The 16,952-nt window shown below is 33.7% G+C and overlaps 1 protein-coding gene and 1 long non-coding RNA gene across 2 annotated transcripts; one reads left to right on the forward strand and one right to left on the reverse strand.

The window, feature by feature from the left end:
• Positions 1-1,401: 1,401 nt before the first annotated feature.
• Positions 1,402-7,504, reverse strand: LOC143060000 (matrilin-1-like; the record flags this gene model as incomplete). The annotated part of the gene is made up of 7 exons (XM_076233521.1): positions 7,486-7,504; positions 6,551-6,592; positions 5,208-5,771; positions 3,464-3,505; positions 2,148-2,711; positions 1,748-1,792; positions 1,402-1,446 (listed from the first exon to the last, which is right to left on the reverse strand). Coding segments are annotated over exons 1-7 (1,321 nt in total), but the record flags the coding sequence as incomplete, so codon positions are not given.
• A 1,178-nt stretch (positions 7,505-8,682) lies between these two features.
• Positions 8,683-12,831, forward strand: LOC143060001 (uncharacterized). Its single transcript, XR_012973748.1, has 2 exons — positions 8,683-9,262; positions 12,631-12,831. It is a non-coding gene; the product is annotated as an uncharacterized LOC143060001 (long non-coding RNA).
• Positions 12,832-16,952: the final 4,121 nt, after the last annotated feature.

Genomic DNA, 16,952 nt, shown 5'->3' on the forward strand with positions numbered 1-16,952 from the left:
CTGACATTATTATTAAGATGCTTGATTTCTTGATTGACAACATATGTGTTTCGTTCGGAGGACATGTTTTTCAACAGACTATCGGCATTTCAATGGGAACCAATTATGCTCTTCTTCTTGCCGTCTTGTTTCTTTATTATTATGAGGCTGACTTCATACAGGAACTTCTTGGGAAGAAGGATAATAAGATAACAATATCCTTTAACTTTCCTTTCCGCTATATAGATGATTTTCTCGCCCTAAATAATTCAAAATTTGGTGACTATGTTGAACGCATTTATCCAATCGAACTAGAGATAAAGGATACATAAAGGCAACAGTAGTATACCGCTGTTCAAAACTCATAAATCCAGGGACAAAAAACAAAATCGGGGTAACAAACTAAAACCGAGGGAAACGCATTTACTATAAGAGGAGAACAACGACATAACACCGAAACGTAACACACACAGAAACGGACCAAGCATCAGACAAAACACCACGTGAATAACAAATATAACAAGAAAACCAAATACATGAATTTGGGATAGACAAGTACCATGCCACGTCTGATCTCAATATCTCAAAAATAAGAGAAAACACAAACGACTCAACGTTAAAATGCAACACACACAGAAATAAGATAATGAGATACAGTTAAGTCGGTCTCATATCTTGGATAACTTCTAGAAAAACAATACGACAAAAGAGATGATTTCAGCTTTCCAATTGTGAACTTTCCATTTCTAAGTAGGAACTTTCTAGCAGTACCTGCAGACAGGGTATATATCTCCCAACTTATACGGATATTCCCGTACTTGTATTTCCTATCTCGATTTTCTTGATATAGGATTGCTGCTCACAAGGAAGTTATTAAACCAAGAGTTCCAAATGATGAAGTTGAAATCATTCCTTCGTAAATAATACGGACGCCATAACGAGTTGGTTGACCGTTATGGAATTACCGTTTCATAGATGATATCGGATATGTTCCTTATATCGCAAGTACAATCCCATTCCCTTTCATGAATGCGACCTTCCGAATTAGACTATTTACTGGATTTGTTATAAAATGAGCAACACGACGGGTGCCACATGTGAAGCAGAATCTGCTTACCTTTCCGGAGAACCTGAGATCACCCCAGTTTTTGGTGGGGTTCGTGTTACTTATTTTTTAGTTTTATATGTTGTGTCATCTGTACTATTGTTTGTCTGTTTGTCTTTTTTTCATTTTTAGCCATGGCGTTGTTAGTTTATTTTCGATTTATGAGTTTGACTGTCCCTCTTGTAACTTTCGTCCGCCTTTTTGAACAACCGATCAGACGGAAAAATAATTTGGTTCAATTTAAACGCCTTTGAATATAGTTTATGGTTTGGAACTTTGCTGATAAAAAATATCCATTTTCATTTACAAATACTTACCATCAGCTGTACTTTCCTCAAAAGAAGTTGTATTTGATAACAAAGCTGAAAAGTAGAATAACATAAATGAAATTCGTGAAGTAAAATGGTCTGTCAAATATGATGTAATATCAAACGCGAAATGGTTATATCTTTTTAGTTAATCAATCGCATTTTGTGTGTCAACTGTTCTCGATTTTCAATTGTTAAAGAAAAGCCTACAGTCCTGGTTACTTGTATGTCAAAGGAAACTAAAAATAAACCTAGATGACAGAAAATATCAGGTTCAATTTGAAATCTTTTAAATATAATTCACGGTTTAGAATAATGCTGATAACAAGGATCAATGATATCCACAAAGACTTACCATTAGTTGTACTTTCCAGGTAAGAAATTGTAGTTGACAACTGAGCTGAAAATTAAAATAACATTTATTAATTTGGTGAAGTAGAAGGTTGATATCAAATGTGAAAATCTTATGTCCTTCTTGTAAATCAATCCGTTGAGAGAACGCAGTGTGAATGTAGCTAATCTCCCCTCATTTATTAAAGAATGATTTTATCAAAACCTGAACTAAAGCATTTTATAAGGTTAAAATCTTATAGTGAAAGAAAACAAATTGCATGTAAAATCTAAATGATGAACACTTGGGACTCAATGTGCAACATCCCACACTATATATACAAAGTACAGGTAGAGTTGTTAAAACCCTCATGTGTAATCTCTCCTGATATATTTTGAAATCCTTAATCTTTGTTTTGACATACCTGAGCTTTTGGATGGTAATATTTTCATAGGACCTTTCAATTCATCAAAACTCTGAACATCTAACGAATTATCTTTAGCTGGTACAGAAGCGATACCATGTAACTCTGTGAGATTAGACAGACCAATACCAATGGCATAGATATGAATTCCAACGTCTCTAGCTTTCTCTGCCTCGAGTATTGTCGTTTCTGCATTGACATTAGAGACACCATCGGTGATAATTATAGCAATGTTCTTCACATCTGGTCTATCCCCATTATCTGCTGTGAACATATCGACTCGCATCAAACGGATAGCATCAGCTGTGTTCGTACTGCCGACTATATATTGGATTTTGTCAATAGCGTTAAATACATCATTTTTGGTTCTATAATCTTTTAACTGGAAATTTATGAAACCTCTCATACTAAAACTAGCCGCTCCAACACGTACATTACCGCCATCGATATCAGAATTAACCAGGAGATCTTTTGTGAAATGTTTCATCTTGTCGTAATTTTCTTCGCGCACACTGGTGGAGGAATCCAGGATTATAACTAAATCAACCTTAGCCAGACCAAATTCTGTGAAAAATCAAAATAAGACACAATTGCTAATCAACTCTAGCAATAAATACCTTCGTCAATATTTCAAACTTGGACCTTCTCTTATAAGGATTATATATATATATATACATCAGCAATATTACAAAGTTATCGACAGGACAACAAATTGCGACGATGTTGAGTAGAAAAAGCTAAATGATTAAAAAAAGGTATCCGCACTTAGTTCAGAACTTAAGTAAGTAGCCTAGTTCATGAACTTCAATCCTCCAATATCGGAGGCGTACAGCGCTAATAGATTGAAGACTAGTTTTTAAATCTTTTTACTTCACTGACATTGAAAACTACATGTAAAGTCAGACGACACTAAATCTGTACCGTCAAAAATCGAAATTACAGAATACAGTCCAGTAAGTTAAAACATACAAATTAAATTAGGTTCTACATTTTCTGTAACCAAAAATACTCAAATAGAGGTATATAAAACTAGTACCTATGACGGAATTATGAACTTTGAGTTCTATAGAAGTCCTATATATTGAAAGTATTACGGCGACTTGTAGTTGCTTACATCTTTGTCATTTAGCAATCATACCACATCTTCTTATTTTAATATTTTCATACGTATCAAAAACACTCTCGCTTAGAAAATCTGTCACTTTATCAACTATATTGCAGCTAAACAGAATGAGAACTTATGTTAACGGTATATTTGATTTAATACACTAATATACTTCCATTAGAATGCAAACACTTCACAAAAAATATCTTACCACCAGTTGTTAGGAATTTCTTGATTGGAATAGGAATAGTACCTGCAGAAGAAATTGAACACTTTAAGTTTAATGATATAATTGAAATATGATTAAATTATATCTCTTTCTATTCTGTTTAGTACTTTATTTCATTTTATTCTAAATCAACTGCCTATTTATCTAAAGATATATTAGTTAATATGTATCAAATTACCATACCTGAGCAACGATATATATGCATTCAGTAAATGAAATCATTATAAAAAAAAAAGTACCACGTAGATAGTTTTTAATTGATTTGTCAAAGTATTAGTTATTTCTCTTCTCCTGCATTTTTTTTTTTTTTAGGTAAACATAACGAATTCCTTTATCAATCAACCAAAACAAAATGTTATGCTGACATCAAGACATTAGTACAAGTTGATTTCTGAACAATTTTGAATTGACATGTTTTATTTGGTTAGTCAAAATGAATGCAAAATAGGAATTATTAATATTTGTTTTAAATTAACAAAATTATCTCAAACTTAGGACAATGTCATATAATAATTCTTCTAAGCTCGTAGGGAAAAGTTGAAACTGAAGTCCAATGTTTAATACGAATTAAAGAATTAAAAGACCAACTACTGAAACATAGGAGATTCCAGTCGTGATCGATGAAAAGACCGAGTCCAAATAATATCTAGACGGGAATAGATTTATCAATCTACCAGGTGTCACAAAAATTTGAAAAATAAGAAAAATCAACGATTCAATAGAAAAAAATACTTCACATTGAATCCAGACGCTTTCTCTGTGCTTTTGGTATTATGTATTATGTCCTATGTTTTATATATAACAGTCTTTTTATATTTTAATGAGATAGGTTAATACCCATTGAATTCCATTCTGCAAGGATGATTTTGGCAGTCAGTATATAAGGAAGATATGAGGTGTGTTTGACTAATGCGACGTTTGTTACAAGATAGTAAGGACTATGTTAGTTTGGTATAAATTTCCCCACCCTCCCACACCATTTACGCATATTATATGTAATCCTGTCGTTTCGTATCTACTTGTGTATTGTAAATATTGGTTCATTATGTATGGCTGCTTGTATATCTTTATTTTTAACATGTTTAGTTAAAGTCGATGTTGTAGCGAACGCACAACCTATACTATGTTTGATATTTTCAACGATATCTAGTTTAGGAAAACCTTATTTTCGGAAGAATGAAATGAGAGAGTTAATAGTGCATATTTTTATTGCATATATAATATAGGCGTTTAGAATTTTTAAATCTAATATTTTCTATTAAACCATGTTACATTTCTTTTTTTGTTTGATCGATATTGATAACAAATCTGTAACATAACCATTTACTATAAGCAACACGACGGGTGCCACATGTGGAGCAGGATCTGCTTACCCTTACGGAGCACCTGAGATCACCCCTAGTTTTTTGGTAGGGTTCGTGTTGTTTATTCTTGAGTTTTCTATGTTGTGTCGTGTGTGCTGTTGTTTGTTTTCATTTTTAGCCATTGCGTTGTCAGTTTGTTTTAGATTTATGAGTTTGACTGACCCTTTGGTATCTTTTGTCCCTCTTTTACAATTTTATAGTGAAAGAAAACAAATTGCATGTAAAATCTAAATGATGAACACTTGGGACTCTATGTGCAACATCCCACACTATATGCACAAAATACAGGTAGAGTTGTTAAAATCTTCATGTGTAATCTCTCCTGATATATTTTGAAATCCTTAATCTTTGTTTTGACATACCTGGGTTTTTGGATGGTAATATTTTCATAGGACCTTTCAATTCATCAAAACTCTGAACATCTAACGAATTATCTTTAGCTGGTACAGAAGCGATACCATGTAACTCTGTGAGATTAGACAGACCAATACCAATGGCATAGATATGAATTCCAACGTCTCTAGCTTTCTCTGCCTCGGGTATTGTCGTTTCTGCATTGACATTAGAGACACCATCGGTGATAACTATAGCAATGTTCTTCACATCTGATCTATCCCCATTATCTGCTGTGAACATATCGACTCGCATCAAACGGATAGCATCAGCTGTGTTCGTACTGCCGACTATATATTGGATTTTGTCAATAGCATTAAATACACCATTTTTGGTTCTATAATCTTTTAACTGGAAATTTATGAAACCTCTCATACTAAAACTAGCCGCTCCAACACGTACATTACCGCCATCGATATCAGAATTAACCAGGAGATCTTTTGTGAAATGTTTCATTTTGTCGTAATTTTCTTTGCGCACACTGGTGGAGGAATCCAGGATTATAACTAAATCAACCTTAGCCAGGCCAAATTCTGTGAAAAATCAAAATAAGACACAATTGCTAATCAACTCCTTTTTTGTAAACAAATTTTTACTCACGTAGTTCTAGCAATATATACCTTCGCCAATATTCCAGACTTGGATGTTCTCTTATAAGGATTATAGATATACATTAGCAATATTACAAAGTTATCGACAGGACAACAAATTGCGACGATGTTGAGTAGAAAAAGCTAAATGATAATAAAAAGGTATCCGCACTTAGATCAGAACTTAATTAAGGAGCCTAGTATCATGGACTTCAATCCTTCCAATATCGGGAGCGTACGGCGCTAACAGATTGAAGACTCGTTTTAAAATCTTTTATTTCACTGACATTAAACTACATGTAAAGGCAGACGACACTAAATCTGTACCGCCAAAAACCGAAATTACAGAATACAGTCCCGTAAGTTAAAACATTCATTTTAAATTAGGTTCTACATTTTCTGTAATCAAAAATACTCAAATAGAGATATATAAAACTAGTACCTATGACGGAATCATATACTTTGAGTTCTGTAGAAGTCCTATATATTGAAAATATTACTGTGACTTGTAGTTGCTTACATCTTTGTCATTTGACAATCATACCACATCTTCTTATTTTAATATCTTCATATGTATCAAAAACACTCTCGCTTAGAAAATCTTTCACTTTATCAACTATATTGCAGCTAAACAGATTGAGAACTGATTTTAACGGTATATTTGATTTAATACACTAATATACTTCTATTAGAATGCAAACACTTCACAAATAATATCTTACCACCCGTTGTTAGGAATTTCTTGATTGGCATAGGAATAGTACCTGCAGAAGAAATTGAACACTTTAAGTTTAATGATATAATTGAAATATGATTAATAACATTAACGATACCAATTTTACTACACTAGATGCGCATTTCGACAATACATGTCTCTTCAGTGATGCTCGTGGCCAAAATATTTGAAATCCAAAGCTTATATAAAAGATGAAGAGTAAAATTGAGAATGGAAATGGGGAATGTGTCAAAGAGACAACAACCCGACCAAATAAAAAAACAACAGCAGAAGGTCACCAACAGGTCTTCAATGTAGCGAGATATTCCCGCACCCGGAGGCGTCCTTCAGCTGGCCCCTAAACAAATATATACTAGTTCATTGATAATGAACGCCATACTAATTTCCAAATTGTACACAAGAAACTAAAATTAAAATAATACAAGACTAACAAAGGCCAGAGGCTCCTGACTTGGGACAGGCGCAAAAATGCGGCGGGGTTAAACATGTTTGTGAGATCTCAACCCTTCCCCTATACCTCTAACCAATGTAGAAAAGTAAACGCATAACAATACGCACATTAAAATTCAGTTCAAGAGAAGTCCGAGTCTGATGTCAAAAGATGTAACCAAAGAAAATAAACAAAATGACAATAATACATAAATAACAACAGACTACTAGCAGTTAACTGACATGCCAGCTCCAGACTTCAATTAAACTGACTGAAAGATTATGATTTCATCACTACAATCTCCAAAAGGTCCAAAAAGTATAGCCAAATCCTTGAAAGGAATCAGAGCTATGCATGACGGAGATACATTCCTTAATTTATAATAATTTCTAACAATTTGTAACAGCAAATTTCAATACACAAAAAATCCGTATTTTCATGCCAGTACCGAAGTACTGGCTACTAGGCTGGTGATACCCTCTGGGACTAACAGTCCATCAGCAGAGGCATCGACCCAGTGGTAGTAATAACATTAACGGTACCAATTTTACTGCACCAGATGCGCATTTCGACAATACATGTCTCTTCAGTGATGCTCGTGGCCAAAATATTTGAAATCCAAAGCTAATATAAAAGATGAAGAGCTATAATCCAAAAGGTCCAAAAAGTATAGTCAAATCCTTGAAAGAAATCAGAACTATGCATGAGGGAGATACATTCCTTAATTTATAATAATTTCTAACATTTTGTAACAGCAAATTTTAATAACACAAAAAATCCGTATTTTCATGCCAGTACCGAAGTACTGGCTACGTGGCTGGTGATACCCTCGGGGACTAACGGTCCACCAGCAGAGGCATCGACCCAGTGGTAGTAATAACATTAACGGTACCAATTTTACTGCACCAGATGCGCATTTCGACAATACATGTCTCTTCAGTGATAATTATATCTCTTTCTATTCTGTTTTGTCCTTTATTTCATTTTATACCAAATCAACTTCATATTTATCTAAAGATATATTAGTTAATGTGTTCCAAATTGCCATACCTGAGCAACGATATATATGCATTATGTATCAAAAACACTCTCGCTTAGAAAATCTTTCACTTTATCAACTGACCCCCAAGGGTGACTGGGGAATAGAAATATGGTCACTTGGTCTTCTTCCGACCGGCAGTAAAACGCCTGCCGAAGTGAGGCGTCCGTTTGGCTGTACGGGATGTATTAAGTTCGCAGTCACGTCCGGTCAGATTGGGGACGTTAAATCCGATGTCTCGTGTAAAGAGAGTACAACGCTCTTTTCACGTTAAGAACCCTTGCAACAACTCTTTGAGATCCGTAGGTGACCTGTTGCAAGGCAAAATTCCTGTCCCTATCCAATATACCCTCATTTTCCAGTGGCAGTCCAAATTTCCCCGACCATCATCTCAGATGGCCTCTATTATTTCAAGACCTACCTATAGTATTTATTGTGAACTTGTTCTCGTCCTGAATATGCATGAAGTATTTACCACTGGACGTTAAGCAACCAACAATCAATCAATCATTTACAACTGACTTAAAAATGTTCTTCACAAAAACACCTTGTTATATATATATATATATATATATATATATATATATATATATATATATATATATATATATATATATATATATATATATATCAATTATTGGCGTAAAAGTCAGCATTTCGTGCGTAAAAATGACCACCAAAGTAGGCACGGGGTTTAACTATGCATTTCCCTGCATACTTAAACTGTAGCGATATATTTCTCTATGAAAAACTTATTTGTTCATTGAATTACGGTATCATTTTTAAAGGCTTTTACATTATCTTCCACATGCACCAAAAATTAGCTCAATTGCGTTTATTTTCGTGAAATGCCGACACTTCGAAATTTCAAGACGTATATATGATGACCTATGCGCTTGCTTCAAACATATAACTTAAGAGTGCACGGTCTTTAATCATATATTTCTCATTTAAACTGATATATATATTGCTTTTTATTTATGAAATAGATAAAGTGTAAAATACCTTAATTTTTGGTTAAATTATATAAAGCCAACTTTCTTAGTTAAAAAGATATATTTAATAAACCGATATATACGCCTCGTTAAAAGGGTTTTCTTTTCTAGCAATGAATCTCACGTGATTAAATACGTCACATGTTATGTGAAGGACATTTGATATCATGTACAGTCTGTAGAAAATGGAAGTTATATATTTTGAGATTTACACTATATTACGAGTTTATCAAGGTATGAAAATTCCAAATAGGATTTTATTTGTATTATTTGTTTATTGTCAGTATAATAGATATAATAGATAGGTATTAAATGCATTTAGTTGTTATTTTTGGCTAGATGAGCTCTTGACCTACTTAACGTAATAAATAACAATAGCTTATTTACATTTAAATTTATCACAGACCCTGGCGGATCTAGAAATTTTCATAAAGTAGGGGCCCTCTCTAGGCAACTTTCAATGATTCCACAGTGGTGGATTCAAAATCGGTAAGATTTTGTGTTCCCTATATAATCCCCCCTTTTTTGTCCTGGGTTGGGAACCCCTTTTAAAAATGGTTTGATCCGCCTGTGTTCCCTTAATATTTAACCACTTTTCAGAAATAGAACCCTGCGCCCCCTTAAATCTACCTCTGGGCTCTGGGTTATATCTCCAATTGAGGTCATATTAGAGAAATCAGGTGTACAAACACCAAAGTAGGCACGGGGTTTAAGTATGCATTTCCCTCTATACATAAACTGTAACGATATATTTTTATATATGTATTGCTTTTTATTTATGAAATAGATAAAGTGTAAGATACCTTAATTTTTTGTTTAAATTAAGTAAAACCAACTTTCTTAGTTTAAAAAGATATATTTAATAAACCGATATACGCCTCGTTAAAAGTTTTTTTTTTATAGCAATGAATCTCACGTGATTAATTACGTTATTACAATGATTTTTATAGTTGTTACAATAATGAAACAATAATGACACAAATCATAAACATGAATTTAACTATTTCTTAGATGTTAATCTACAACCAGATCAGAGCCATATACATAAAAAGGCAAAACAATATATTTATTAGCTAGATGAGCTGTTGACCTACTTAACGTAATAAATAACAATAGCTTATTTAGATTTAAATTTATCACAGACACTTGCGGATCTAGAAATTTTCATAAAGTAGGGGCCCTCTCTAGTCATTATTCAGTGATTCCACAGTGGCGGATTCAAAAGCGGTAAGATTGTGTGTTCCCTATATAATCCCCCCTTTTTTGTCCTGGGTTAGGAACCCCTTTTTAAAATGGCTTGATCCGCCTGTTATCCCTTTATATTCAACCAATTTTTCAGAAATAGTTCCCTGCACCCCCTTAAATCTACCTCTGGGCTCTGGGTTATATCTCCAATTGAGGTCATATTAGAGAAATCAGGTGTACAAACACCAAAGTAGGCACGGGGTTTAAGTATGCATTTCCCCTCTATACATAAACTGTAACGATATATAATTATATATATATATTGCTTTTTATTTATGAAATAGATAAAGTGTAAGATACCTTAATGTTTTGTTTAAATTAAGTAAAACCAACTTTCTTAGTTTAAAAAGATATATTTAATAAACCGATATACGCCTCATTAAAAGGTTTTTTTATACGCCCGTCAAAATTTTGACGGGACGTATTATGGTATACAAATGTCTGGTGTCCGTCCGTCTGTTCGTCCGTCTGTCCGTCTGTCCGGCGTAAACATGTCGCACCGTAACTTAAGAACGACTTATCCAAATTTCATGAAACTTAATATAGTTGTTTCTTATGATGGTCAAATGATCTGTATACTTTTTGGTGAAAATAAGATTTAAACTTTTTGAGTTACGGCACTTTGTAACTAAAACAGGGGTGTGCTTTTTTTCACATGTCGCACCGTATCTCAAAAACGTTTCTTGATTATTGCTTAAAACTTTACACACTTCTTAGTTATATTAATCTTAATATCTGTATATTTTTTGGTGATGATTCAAAATTTCCTTTTTGAGTTTTTGAGTATTTTGTTAAAAGGGGGAGGGTTTTTTTACATGTCGCGACGTATCTCAAAAACGATTTATGATTATTGCTTAAAACTTTACACACTTCTTTGTTATATTAATCTAAAGATCTGTATACTTTTTGGTTTGATTCAAAATTTTATTTTAGTGATATTTGTAAAATAAAACAGGGTGGGAAGGGGGGGGTTCACATGTCCCGCCGTGTCTCAAAAACAATAAATGGTTATTGCTTAAAACTTCCTCAGAAACTATTTATGATTATTGCATAAAACTTCCACAGAAGACGTCGGGCGTAAGCTGTTTTTTTTTTATAGCAATGAATCTCACGTGCTTAAATACGTTATTACAATGATTTTTATAATTGTTACAATAATGAAACAATAATGACACAAATCATAAACATGAATTTAACTATTTCTTAGATGTTAATCTACAACGAGCCATATACATAAAAAGGCACAACAATATATTTATTAGCTAGATGAGCTGTTGACCTACTTAATGTAATAAATAACAATAGCTTATTTAGATTTAAATGTATCACAGACCCGGTTTGATCTAGAAATTTTCATAAAGTAGGGGCCCTCTCTAGTCATTCTTCAGTGATTCCACAGTGGCGGATTCAAAAGCGGTAAGATTTTGTGTTCCCTATATAATCCCCCCTTTTTGTCCCGGGTTAGGAACCCCTTTTTAAAATGGGTTGATCTGTCTGTGTTCCCTTTATATTCCACCAATTGTTCAGAAATAACACCCTGCTCCCCCTTAAATCCACCTCTGGGCTCTGGGTTATATCTCCAATTGAGGTCATATTAATGCAGTTTTCATCACTTATTTTTCAAGATTCATCATAACACAAGTTCTTTATCTAATAATGTATATGGCTGAATCCGCCTCTGTAGAAATTATCTTTCTGAAACACAAAATGCATTTAACTTTTACACATCTAGTGTATGACAGATCTTAAAACTTTTCCAACTGAAGCCAAAAGCCAGAAAACTTTTTATTCTCATAGTGGTGTGAACATGATTGTTGTTCCCATAATACTTGTTCCCCCTGGAACAAGTCTTTGAATGGTAATAAGTTCTTTGGAACAAACATAACATAATTTTATTTCCACCTTCTTAAGATATTTTCCTGGAACTAAAATGTTATATGGTTTCATAATATCTGTTCTTTTAGAGAGAGTGTCATTTGATTTTTTATACTTGATCACACCTTAGTTGATATTCACCTCACATTTCATTTACCTGGACATGAAGTACATACAAAGAACATGAAGAGTGGGCAAGAAAAGGGGAACGTGAACCCTGGAACACATATTTTTTTTTTAAATCTCCGGACTGACTTTAAATTAAGTCCCTGTTTATTTTTTAATAGACTGTGAGAGAAATCAGGTGTACAAACAAGAAACACGAGGCCGGGATAAGGTATCGGTACTTCATGTATCTCTAACAAATGTAAAATTCAAAAAAAATATTATAACACTAAAAAAAATTTATAAAAAGAGATACTGAAATGTTTTATTTAGTGTATAAAGTGTTTTTTCAAAACTAATATATTTTCTCGTTTCAGCTGAAAGTACCTCTCTAATAACTGTTTATGTGCTGCTTAAAAATATATTGCAGCACTTCACAGTTGCTTGAAAGGTTGAAAATGTCATCATGCAGAAATTAGAGCAGATTCCTCAGATTAAAATCATTGAAAATGGATAGATGCACTGGTCCTGGTGGTATACATCGATACAATTAATCTTAATTACATTTGGAATGAAAATTGTCTTCTTTTTTGGTTTTTTGCACGATAAAACCAATATTTAAAGTGAGTCACTGTTAAAAGTAATGTTTATCCCATTCTTAAACCAATGCATGTATATCATCAACTTAGTCTTCTGTGCATTTCTAATGCAAAATAAGGCAAAATGTTTGGTCCGATTTGATTCTGTTATTACAAACTTTTTAAACAAATTACTTCCCTTTGTTAATCTGAGACTGGTTCCATACCGGACAATTTGGCTTTTGCCAATGCAAAGTATGATGGATTGAAAATGATGTATCGGCGGTTAAACTAATTTTGTATGAAAAATAATTTCTGATGTCGTAAGTATTTATCTAAACAACAAGAGGGACGAAAGATACCAAAGGGACAGTCAAACTCATCAATCTAAAACAAACTGACAACGCCATGGCTAAAAATGAAAAAGACAAACAGAAAACCAATAGTACACATGACACAACATAGAAAACTAAAGAATAAACAACACGAACCCCACCAAAAACTAGGGGTGATCTCAGGTGCTCCGGAAGGGTAAGCAGATCCTGCTCCACATGTGGCACCCGTTGTGTTGCTTATGTGATTACAAATCCGGTAAATAGTCTAATTCGGTAGGTCACATTCATGAAAGGGTTATTCCATAACGGTCAACCAACTCGTGATGGCGTCCGTAAAATTTACGAAGGGATGATTTCAACTTCACCATTTGGAACTCTTGGTTTAATAGCTTCCTTGTGAGCAGTAACCCTCTATCAAGAAAATCATGATAGGAAATGCAAGCACGGGAATATCGTTTCAATTGGGAGATATATACCCCGTATGCAGGTGCTGCTGGAATGTTGCTACTTAGAAATGGAAAGTTCACAATTGGAAAGCTGAAATCATCTCTTTTGTCGTAAAGTTTTGTTTTCAACCGACCCTCATTGTCAATTTCTAGATGTAAGTCAAGATATGAAGCCGACTTAACTGTATCTGTAGTATCCTTTATCTCCAATTTGATGGGATAGATGCGTTCCACATAGTCACCAAATTTTGAATTGTTTAGTGAAAGAACGTCATCTATATAGCGGAAAGTAGAGTTAAAGGATATTGCTAACTTCTTATCTTTCTTCCTAAGAAGTTCCTGCATGAAGTCAGCTTCATAATAATAAAGAAACAAGTCGGCAAGTAGAGGGACACAGTTTGTTCCCATTGGGATGCCGACAGTCTGTTGAAAAACACGTCCTCCAAACGTTACAAATATGTTGTCAATCAAGAAATCAAGCATCTTGATAATATCGGTTTCAGAGAATTTTTTGTCTGAATCAGAGTGATTCTTTACAAAGTATGATTTATCCCTCCCTAAGACAAGATACTTGTATCTACGTTGGCCATTCTTTTTTATGAAGCAAAGTAATACCAACTCTTTCGTCTTTTAGTTTGGAATATGGAATACTTGTGTAAAGAGTAGAAAAGCCAAATGTTTTAACACTGTTACAAGATGAAAGAGAGTTAGATTGTATGTACTCTAAAAGATCTTTGGAATTTTTAAGTATCCACATCTGATTCACGCCACCTCTAGAATAGGCAGTTTCACAATAACTTTGAAGCCCATTTTTGATTGCTGATAAAGTAGATGTTAATAATTTAGAAAGAGGTTTCGTGGAGCACTTGGAAGTTTTTAACAATAATTTCTGATGTCGTAAGTATGTATCTAAACAACAAATTAATGTAATTAAAAGATTTCAAAATCTAAGATTACGCACAGGTAAATTTGCTGTTCCTGCTAGCTCTCCATTGTAATAAAAAAAAATGAATGTCCCTCATAATGGAGACAACTAAAAAAAAGGTATCTAATTACAGGGTCGGGAATTGGCAAATGGACTATAATAATGCTTTTTTTCTGCTTATCATGTTTGTGGCTTTGATCTTGTTGTACGTGCTTTAACATGATGATGATGGAAGTGTTTAACGACATTGACTGGATATACATCCCGCGGGCAATTGGTGAGCTTTAGATATTTTCTGCAGTTGGTATCACAAGGATTTGTATAGTAAGACTTACTATACAAATCCTTGGTAATCAGCAACAGGTTGAAGGCCGCTATTTTGGTGCACGGCCATCTTGGTTATGCTGAGCTATTTTTGGTTTGTTTACTCTTTTGATGTTTCTTTTGTACTTCACAACGGCTACTTTCAGGCCCAGGTTGGTTAGCTTGATAGCCCGCTAACAACGATGATGGCGTACTAGTCTACGAGTTTCTGACGTAGTAATAACGATGCAGGTAGCATAATCAGTACCAAAGTCGTGAGACAGTTAAATGAATGTCCATTATTCAACACCTCGGTTACAGCTCTCGAGCGTTTGTCGTCATAACACTCCCCCATCAAAAATGAATTTTGGAGTGTATGCTGACGCGGGTTGGTTTCTGTCATCGAAAGAAGTTAGTCGTTAATACATCTAATAATAAAAATTCCTAATTTTGAAGCAAGAATAAAACTAAAATTTTCATCGCACGAAATTGAAATAAAATATAGTGTACGAAAATCCATACAAATAAAATATTAAATAATGATATGTTTTGTTTCTATTAAGTTAATGAAATTAAATGAATAGACAACTTTCGAGTTCGATGCATTTCCGTCAAAAAATCTAGTTTTAGTGAACGTCATTTGTGCGTTTAGGGGCGTCGTCACTTCCATTCCAATATTGAACGAGTGGTTGGAAAACTATACTTCTATATTGTACGAATTATTCGGCAAATTGAATTCTCAAAATTGACAATCAGCACTACTGTCATTCGGAATTGTCATTAAGTACCTATATAACAAGCATTATTTCTAGTTTATCCTGCATAATGACGATCACTAAGACGCTTGATGAACGTTAATAGTGCAGGGATACAGGCGATCCCCTCTATCTGGTAAATGACGTCATAAAGGCGCGTATAATTGACGAGTTTTTTTCCGGTGACGGATGAACTCGAAAGTGGTCTATTGAATTAAAATTTCCAAACTATATATGTAGATTTCTCATATTTCTCGACTGTCTTCAATTATTACAAACAAAAAGAAAAATGTTTATTTAGCGGGTTTTTTCTAAAACAATATATCTTCATTGTTTTTTGATATTTCAAAAGACATCTTATTTTGTTTGTTTGCCAAGCTTACTTGTATGCGGTTAGTACCATCACTAATAACTCCTAACTATTAAAGACCAAATGACCTAATTAACAACAACAAATGGAAGTTTTTAACGACCTTGACTGGCTAGGCAAAATAAACCTGATAATTGGTATTCAATATATATAATCCTAGGTCATGCCTGACATATTTCACAAAAACGGCCGATGAAAACTTCGATAACTCCTTAAATGTTAAAATGTTAAAATGATTTTATCAAAACAAAAATTATTAGATGAAGAGTTATATTATCTATCGAATGCATACCTTCACAACACACTAAAACATATATTTCATGTCCTGAGTGCAGTTTGTATGTCCTGCGTGCACTCAGGACGTCCTGAGCGGTGTTTAGACGTACCGGTGTCTTTTGTTTAAGTGTTTCATTTTTTTTACATTGTCATTTTGGTGCCTTTCTTAGCTGACTATGCGTTATGGGCTTTGCTAATTGTTGAAGGCCGTACGGTGACCTAAAGTTGTTAATTTCAGTGTCATTTTGGTTTCTTGTGGAGAGTTGTCTCATTGCATGGCAATCATACCACATTTTCTTTTTTATGTTTGTAAAAGTTAACGCACGACAAATGATGAGAATTATTCACCTAACCCTGGTGTCAGGTGAGCTAAAACATTTGCATTCAAGTATGACTACATATTTTGGAATCAAAACCAGGACACTATTGACTATTGGGCGCGGTTTTTATATAATTATCCTTAAATGTGTTTTGTGTATGTTCAGTGGAAAATATTACAGAGTAATGAAATGGAGTTTTGAAAACGATCTGTAAAATGTCGAAACATATACAAGAAAAACATACAATCTTCACGCTATACAATAATTTCTACGGAATTGGCTTGTACAATTTCTTTCGACAGGCTTGTAAAATTCTTCTTTACCAGTCAACAGAATTATAATATACAGTGTTAATTTCCATTGTTTAACGCAAGCGTACATTGTAGATAAA

The sequence above is a fragment of the Mytilus galloprovincialis genome, unplaced genomic scaffold, assembly GCF_965363235.1.
Source record: "Mytilus galloprovincialis unplaced genomic scaffold, xbMytGall1.hap1.1 HAP1_SCAFFOLD_57, whole genome shotgun sequence".
In the NCBI taxonomy this organism is placed as follows: Eukaryota; Metazoa; Mollusca; class Bivalvia; order Mytilida; family Mytilidae; genus Mytilus; species Mytilus galloprovincialis.